The sequence below is a fragment of the Propithecus coquereli genome, unplaced genomic scaffold (assembly GCF_000956105.1).
Source record: "Propithecus coquereli isolate 6110/MARCELLA unplaced genomic scaffold, Pcoq_1.0 Scaffold98, whole genome shotgun sequence".
NCBI lineage: Eukaryota > Metazoa > Chordata > Mammalia > Primates > Indriidae > Propithecus > Propithecus coquereli.
Window position 1 is genome coordinate 1,738,441 of NW_012156173.1, and position 9,117 is coordinate 1,747,557.

The following is a 9,117-nucleotide window of genomic DNA, read 5'->3' on the forward strand; positions in this document are numbered from 1 at the left end:
TAAATCTATCATACTTTATGGGGCCATATACATGACCTCGTTTATTTATTGGCGAAAATTGTGAATTAGAAATATAACTATCGGAGAAATTTTAATCATCTAAAAACTGAATTTTATAAAACTTTTTACTTTTGTTTGGAGGGTAGTTGATACAGTGCAGATACTGTAGGTAGAACACTCTTTACCTTTCTTTTCTGCATTTCTTTTGAACAGAATTTGAGAAAACTATGTGAAATTAGAAGGATATGTCAGGGTTCTTAGGCCGGAGATATATAACTTTGTTGCTTAAAAAGACAATGTGATTTGTCAAAGAATTAGGTAGAGCCTAAAGTATGCTGGCTTTCTCACTGTTACAGAGCCTCTAAGGAATGACTTCTTTGAAGCTTAGTGTTCTATTTTTTGAAGTGGCAAATTTGTATGTTAATGAGAAGACATTTTGGGGCCAGCCTGAAAAGGCAAAAATCAGAAGGCTCCAGGTGCTCAAATGCCCCCAGCACCCAGTTCAGTCCCCGGAGTGAGAGTCTGAAGTCAGAACTTGGCTATCGCATTGTAAAAATAGACCAGGTCCCAGGCTCAAATTCATACAAAGAAGCCTTGTGTGGCATTTTGAGGCAGACATCCCGTGATGTTTTTTCTGGGTAGTAAGTGTTGTTCTGAAGCCAGATACTCTCTTTTTTCTTTTCACTATGAAAAGTTTAAGGAAAGAAGATTGTCAACATTATTCACTCTAGTTGAAATAAGGCACATAAGGTAAAGTTTGAATATGTTTAATTTGGGGCTCTTCTTATTAAAGTTTTTGTTTCTTTGATGAATTTAGCTTAAAATGAAAAGATTTAAATATTTTATTTTTTTAAGAACTTGACCAAACACATTACATTTTCCCTTGACTCAGTACCTGGGAAAGTTTTACAGGTTTAAGATGATATTCAGCTAATTTTTTAAAATTCTTCCCCCCACACCAGGAGAAACTATAAAGTTTTCCTTTTTGTATTCTTTGTAGAACTAAGTAAAAATTCAAGTCAAATATATTCTGAAGCTTTGCTTTCTACTAATATAGTACCGATGTACCAGAGTTTTCAAGGTAAAAAATTTTAACTCTATATTTTATGATTTTAATGAATTTCTATACATATAGGTATAATTTACATGTAATAGACTTAATGGTCTAAATTAAATGAATAAATACAAAATATACTCTTAAAGGTTGTTTAACTTTGAGAATACTAGTACACAAAAATTCTACAAATATTAGAATTATTATATATTCCAATATGTATTCTGCTTTGTATTTAAATGTTTATAAATATTTTTGGTGAAAAAGTATGTGATTTTCTTCCTAAAGTTATCTAGCTAATTTAGTCTTCTGGCACTTATAATAACTTTCAGTCTGTTTCCCTATTTAACTATTTGTAAGTTCTTGACAATTGTTTTTGTTTTTAAAATGAATAGATTTTACATCATCATTAACTATTGTAGCATTTGACTCTTAGAAGAATAAATATACATTTATACTTAAATTGATGTTTAGAATATCAAAATATGAGCATATAAGGAGATTTTTACTCTACATTTAGAATAGTGAATATTTTAAAGGGAATATTCAGATATTAATAGTAAATATGAATAACATATCTTGTTTGTGATGTTGTTATGCTTAATGATGGTTCAGCCCTTCTCTTGAGAACTTTCCTACTCTCCCAAGCTGACTCAGGTATATGTGACTTACACGCATATCTCTGAGAGCGCATCAGTTCGTAAATTGCAGTTTTTTTTATTATAGCCCTTGGGGCATAAAGGTGTCTGACAGGGTATAGCACTAGAGTGGGTGAAGGAGAACTTCATATGTATCCTACTCAGTTTCAACCGGTACCCTCTGTTTAAATCTATTTTATATATTATGATTCCACATATGATCATAGTTGAAAACAATGATTCCACTACCTTAAATTTTGAAAGATGCTGAAAAAACAAGCACAGCTTTAAAACCAAAGAAAATAGGAGAATTACAGTGAGGTAAAGATGCTTGGGAAGTCTTTGATAATGATGATATGTGAATACATATTCATCATGATGCATTTGTTCAGGGATGTCTGAAATAGAGTGGGATCCAACATTTGCCTGTTAGTCCTTCCAAAGGCCAAAGCTGAACAATGGATTTTTGGCCTCAAACAAAGACTAAAGCCAAACTTGACTTTATATCTAATTGTTTCTAATGCTAATTTTGAACTATAGTGTTAATTTATTTCACATGACAGTATGGTACCTTGTTCTTTTGAGACTACGCTGTCTTCTTGTTTCAGTTATATGGCGCTATTTTCATGACACCCTGCTGCAAAGGTATGCGGAAGAAAGAAATGGTGTCAATGTCGTCAGCGGTCCTGTGTTTGACTCTGATTATGATGGACGTTATGATTCTCCAGAGACTCTGAGACAGTAAGAACATATTTCATTACGCTTAAAAATCACTATTGAGCTAGAAATGGGAGTGTGCACCTGTAATCCCAGCTCACGAGATCTGAGGTGGAAGGATTGCTTGAATCCAGGAGTTCGAGGCCAGCCTGAGCAATATAGCAAGACCCCCATCTCAAAAAAAAAAAAAAAATAGCTATCAAATGGGATCACCATCCAGTTGAGTCAGCAGAACTTTTTTTATCTGATACTATTCATATTTATGCACATGACATTTCTGACTACACTGGGAGCCTCTTGAGATATCGGATTAATTTTGATGTTTTGCTAAATGTTCAGTAAAATATTTTTTTAGGTAAAAGAAGTAGTGTTTTACCCTCATTCAGTTTAGTTGAGTAATACTTGAGCTCGGTTTCAATGCTGGAACTCAGTGTTTAAGATCTCCTGTGTGGCTAATTGTTAAGATGCAGTCTTCATACACTGTCAGTGAGATGAAGGACAATACGGTGTGGCTACAGATACCCTGAGTCTAGGAATGAACAGGGTTTAAAAATTGTAGCGCTTCAAGTCTGTTAGACTTTGGTTGAATGTCATGGCTTTCACCCAACTCTGGCTGGAGGGGAATGATAGAGCGACCATCTTGCAGAAACTATCAGTGGTGCTGTTTTTATAAAAGGAGAGAGGGAGGGAGGGAGAACATTTTAGAAACTGGTTGATCTTTATGAAAACAATATTTACAAGATTTTTTTGAAGCAATTTTGCTATTAAGGCTATAAGAAAAAGACCTAAGACTTTACTGAGGTTCAGCCCTTCTCTTGAGAACTTTCCTACTCTCCCAAGCTGACTCAGGTATATGTGACTTACACACATATCTCTGAGAGCGCATCAGTTTGTAAATTGCAGTTTTTTTATTATAGCGCTTGAGGCATAAAGGTGCCTCACAGGGTATAGCACTAGAGTGGATGAAGGAGAACTTCATATGAATCCTACTCAATTTCAACCGGTACCCTCTGTTTAAATCTATTTTATATATTATGATTCCACATATGATCATAGTTGAAAACAATGATTCCACTACCTTAAATTTTGAAAGATGCTGAAAAAACAAACACAGCTTTAAAACCAAAGAAAATAGGAGAATTACAGTGAGGTAAAGATGCTTGGGAAGTCTTTGATAATATGCTACAACTAAAAAAAATTAAGTCATTACGATAAGAGAGAATATGCAGTTAAAGGAGAATTCACAACATGTCCTGTCCGAAGGAACAGGAATAAAACATTCCTAACCAGTTCACTCTCTGCCCATTATTTGTTCATAATGGCATAGAATTTAAAAGACTAACAATAATGGTTTAGACTGTTGGTTTTAGGTGTTCAAAAAATGATATTTTCTTTAGTGTCTCAAGTCCAGTGTCTTTAGGTAAAACTAAAAAAAAAAATTTCAAAATTCAATACGTTTCTACGTAAAATAAAAATTGTTTGGACTGTGTTTATCTGCCTTGTAATTATTACTCTCAATCTGGCAGAATATGTTGAAGCATTATGATTACTAACATCTTACAATAAATTTAATTATTTGTCTGAATTTGGTTTGTAGATGTCTTGTGTTAAAAACTTACTCTGCTGAAATATGCATTAAAAGGAAGGTAGTTATTTCTTTTTAAAAGCGAATATCGACATATTTTTCAGAAACGTCAGAGTCATCCGTAATCAAGAAATTCTGATTCCAACTCACTTCTTCATTGTGCTAACAAGTTGTAAAAGTAACTCCCAGATTCCCTTGCACTGTGAAAACTTAGATACCTTAGCTTTCATTTTGCCTCACAGAGCTGATAACAGTGAGAGCTGTGTGGTAAGTAGCCTTTGTACGTTCATTTTATATATTCAGAATATAAACGTATGTATATTTGTGTATGTGCCTTATGTCTGACATTACTGTGGCAGAAAACACAACTTTTGAATACACATGGACTTTGGAATTACAAAATAGTTTTAAATTGATCCTTTAAGATGACATCTTTGGAGAAGACTACCCTTGTCTGTTAGAGACACTAAAAATCAGATCAGAATCAAACTTTGTACAGCCCAGACACTGAATTCTAGACTTACGTGAAGGGTGAATTTTCATTTGTTTCAAAACTGGATTTATAATTCCAAAAGTATCAGCACTGTTATAAATTAGTCTTAAAGTTGTAGTTAGACAGCATTTCAAATAAATTTTCTGTAGCATTTTATTATAAAAATCTTTTCTTATTCTATTGTCATTCTAGTGATTGGAAACAATTGTTTTATATTATCTTATTTGCTCAGAATTTTAAAAATCTAAATTATAGATTTGAACATCAAAACTATATAAAACTTCAGCAATTTTTAAGTTTTTCCTTATTGTGAGCCAAAATGTTTTTCTTTCAGAGTGCTTCCCACGTTTCCTTTTTTTTTTTTCCATTGAAGTTACACAAAGTAAGTCTAGACCTCAGTTGGCAAAAGATTTAGCTTTCATACCAGTCCCAGTGAATGGGTGGATACCTGGAGTTCTGTGGTCAAAAGGATCTTGAGACCCAGTCTGAGCTCAGCAGGAAAGAGTGCTACATTTATTCATTGATTCATCACTTCTTTGAGCCAGCCATCCATTCTTAGATAAACATTTGTTGTCAGATCCTCCAGGTACTGAGGACACAGCCGTGAACAAAACAGTAATCTCTGCTATGGGCTTGGGAGTGGAACACAGTGACCAATTTGCCATCCCTGATGTAATAGTGTTTCTATGTAGTGGTCATTAAAATTCATGAAGCTATGTCTTTCCTTTACTGTTTCTGTGATAACCTTTCAGAATTATTTGACTGTACCTCATAGAACACATTTCTCTTTAAGTTAATTTTCTTTATTCTTCAGAGTCAAATACAAAATAGCAGGAGTTTAACTGGTTAGATGCCTGACAAGTATATAACTCTGCTAAAAGGTCAATATTGGGGCACTGTTGGACACATACCAACTACTCCCTTCTTCATTGCTTTCTGTTGTTTGAGAGATTAAATTGTCATTCGGTGTGTTAATTAGAGTTGGGTTCTGCAGCAAATAACAGAAACCCCATTGTGATGACTTAAGCAAGTCAGGGGTTCTTCCTGGAACAGGAAGTCCAGCTGTGTGGAGTCTTGTGATGGTGCTTTGGGTCAGTGGCACCATTAGGGACCCAGACCTTTCCTGTCTTTCTGCTCTTCTGCTCTTAGCATGTGGCTTTGGCCTTCATGGGCTAAAGATGACGTCTTTTTCTTTATATATCATGTCTTAATTCTGTCCTCTCTCCAAAAATAAGAAAGGCAACCATAGGCTTGTGCTTATGTCTCATTGACCAAAATGATGTTAAGTGTTATGAGTTAGGCATTGAGTTCCTTTTCCAACTCTACCATTCCAAAAGCTATTATGCCGCTATCTTAAATGAAAACATTTTATCAAAATCTACAATGGCAACATGCCTAGAAGATACCAAATATTGGACTTGAACCAGAGAGAGGATTATTTTAAGATATATCATACATATTTATTGATGCCTTCTATTTCACCTCTGAAGTAGTGAAGGGTTAGTTTGGATATTGGACGGAGTGAACAGATTGCTTGCATGTACTTTTTGTCTGTTCCTGTGAATGTTGGAAGAGATGGCAATTACTCACTGGTTAAGTAGTCCACTGAGTCCAGGGCTGTTCCCCTTAGAGCCAAAGAATTGTCTCTAAGGATTGCTGCAAAGAGGGAGAATGGGTATTGGATAGTGGGTGGTTGGAGGCTAACAGGAAAATGGAGGTTGTTGGTCTATTTTTTATGTGAAGTCTATATTTATGAGTTTTAACTAATAACGTCCCAAGGGCATATGAACTTTTATTGAAGGACGTCTTTAAAGTACAATCATAGCCCACCAACTGGTAGATACTTTCTTCATCTTATCTTCTCCGATGGCCATTTTCAGAAAAACTTACACTGACACATGGATGTATGATTTCCACCTTTATCACCTGCTTCGACTACCATCTCTGCTTCCATTTGCCAAATATCTACCTTTCATTCTTTTCTTATATCATCTAAGACTTACCCTGTCACCAGAAATGAAATTCCCCCAACCCATTCTTCGTGCAACTATGTAGATAACATATTCTCATAAGAACTAGTGTTTGTGTAGTACATTTGCACACATCATTACATTTGATCCTCAAAATAACCCCATAAAGAGGATACAAGTGAGGAAAGCAAGACTCATATGTTAAATGACTTGCCTTAGTTTACCTGATAGACTAGTCATAGAACCAAGACTCAAATCCAACTTTCTTTATGTTAATTCCCATATTCTTTCTACCATGCCATTTGGTTTCTGTTTGTTTTCCAATATTTGTTTTAACCCTGCACTGTTGAAGTTTCTTGAACCTATGCAATGCATGACCAGGTATAATTTCTTTTTCCCAAATTTTTTTAATTTCCCAATTAAACACTCATGCATGGTATATATTAGAGGGTAAACTTCTCAAGAGTGGGGATTGTATCTAACAAGTGATGTGGCCTCTGCCACTTCAGAGCCAAAATGTCATAAATGATTGAACTGGGGAGATGGAGAGCTTATAGACGTGAACTGACTATTCTCTGGTGACTTTTCTTTTTTATTTCCCATCCTCATAGCACGGAAAGCACGAATCCTCATGGGTTGAAGAGTTGTTTATGTTACACAGAGCACGGATCACAGATGTTGAGCATATCACTGGACTCAGCTTCTATCAACAAAGAAAAGAGCCGGTTTCAGACATTTTAAAGTTGAAAACACATTTACCAACATTTAGCCAAGAAGACTAATATTTTTGATTCCAAAAACACCATAAATCTTTTTGAGAGAACCTTATATTTTATACAGTCCTCTATCTACACTATTGCATTGTTCGGGAACCTGTCTACCAGCGTTAGAATGGAATCCTCTGTGATACAGACATCTCAGGGAAATTTGTGGACTCAGCACAGCAGTAGGAGGGTGTTCCTATTGAGTCTTGCACATATTTGAATGTGTAAGAATTGTACATGTTCAAGTTTTGAGGAATAAAGTCAGACTGTACCCAAAACTGCTTTTCTACTTCTCTTAAGGGAGAAGTGGCTGTGAACAAATTGTCTGGACACCAGATTTTTGAATCTTATTATTGGTAATAAACCTTGATGGCAATGGCAAACACTAACTAGACTAATTAATAGAATTGGAATTGTCCATGTTACGTTACTGTCTTTACAATATTTAAAAGTGGTTCTGTATTCCTTTTAACTTGGAGTTTCATTTCCTATAGTTTTAATCAAAAAAAAAATTAATGGAAGCCAAAATATTTATGAGACCCTGTTTCTACCTTTTCTGTATACCCCCTCAAAAGCCAAATTATTAATCTTGTGGGTTTTTTAAAATTGTGATTGGATTTCTTCAGATTTAATGGTTCAAACAAGTTAAACTTTGAGGGAAGATCTGTGAGTTGAGTATACCTACCTAGGAAAAAATCTTACTCTACAATTGTACAAAAAAAGAAAAATATTTCCATCCTGCTCATTGGTAATTAACATAGGCTGAAAATGGCTTTAAATATGGTCTTTTAGGCTGTTAAAATTGTTTCTTATCTTGGTGAAACCTCAGAGAACTTGTCAGCACACAGGAGGCATTTTTCATTGGCATGATAGGAATGTTTCCCTCTGTGCACAAGAATGACCCCACCAGCAGCAGAGCTGTTTTGTATGGAGTGATTTATTTTGAAGTTTCATAGATTTGAAGAGAATATATTACTAATCTCTTCAAATCTTCTTGGTGGACATGATAAATGACCCAATGAACTTGATTTCCCCACTGTGTTGACTATACCCTTTTGTCTTTACCTGTGAACCTTCAAAGGCTTGTCAATGGAAAAAAAGACCAAACTCTGTAAAATAATTTTAAAGAGATTGACTCTGAGCCAAATTTGAGGATCATGACCCGGAGCCATGCCCGAGAGGCCTTGAGCAAGTGGACTCAGTGTGGCTGGGTTACGGTTTGGTTTTATACATTTCAGGGAGACAGGGGTTACACGTAAAGTCATAAATCAATACATGGGAGGCATGCATTGGTTTGGCCCGAAAAGGTGGGCCATCTTGAAGTGAGGGGGGGGGACCTTACAGGTTATAGGTGGGTTTAAAGGTTAAAGACTTGTAATTGGTTAAAGACATGAAGCTTTGTCTAAAGGCTTGGAATGTTTCAACATAAGGAGCTGTTTATCAGAGATAAGCCACCTGACATATATTTGTTGTGTAAATTGAGGACCTGCAGGTTTGTCTTGCATACCCTTAGGCTTGTTAATGGGTTGTAAAGGATGTTCCCAAGAAGGGAAGGGGGCATGATAAGGCATGTCTGACCTCCTTCCTTCTGGCAGGCAGTTTAGTTTTAGGATATTCCTTTGGTCACAAGGGGGTCCATTTAGTCAGCTGGTGGCTGGTGAGACTTAAAATTTTATTTTAGTTTACAGGCTACATTAACTTTTAGGTTATCTGGGTCCTATTGAGATATAATATTAGTACACCAAAGATTTTTATATGTTCTTCATATGATCACTCTTCAACAACCTAAGGGCCGGCCACAAAGACCTTTAAATAATATAATTTGCCCCTGAAAATTATTTAATAGCTTAAAAAGTTTCATTGGTTTTTAGTTTAGTCCCACGGTTTCTGGAGGCT

General features: G+C 35.4%; 1 protein-coding gene across 1 annotated transcript in view; it reads left to right on the forward strand.

The window, feature by feature from the left end:
• The window catches only part of ENPP1 (ectonucleotide pyrophosphatase/phosphodiesterase 1), a 59,829-nt gene extending 52,017 nt beyond the window's left edge, over positions 1 to 7,812 (forward strand). Inside the window, exons 22-25 of the mRNA XM_012665243.1 lie at positions 1,001 to 1,081; positions 2,301 to 2,433; positions 4,099 to 4,261; positions 7,069 to 7,812. Of these exons, the coding sequence (XP_012520697.1) occupies positions 1,001 to 1,081; positions 2,301 to 2,433; positions 4,099 to 4,261; positions 7,069 to 7,239 (548 nt within the window). The 3' untranslated portion in view covers positions 7,240 to 7,812. The remainder of the gene's footprint in view (positions 1 to 1,000; positions 1,082 to 2,300; positions 2,434 to 4,098; positions 4,262 to 7,068) is intronic.
• The last annotated feature ends 1,305 nt before the right edge of the window (positions 7,813 to 9,117 follow it).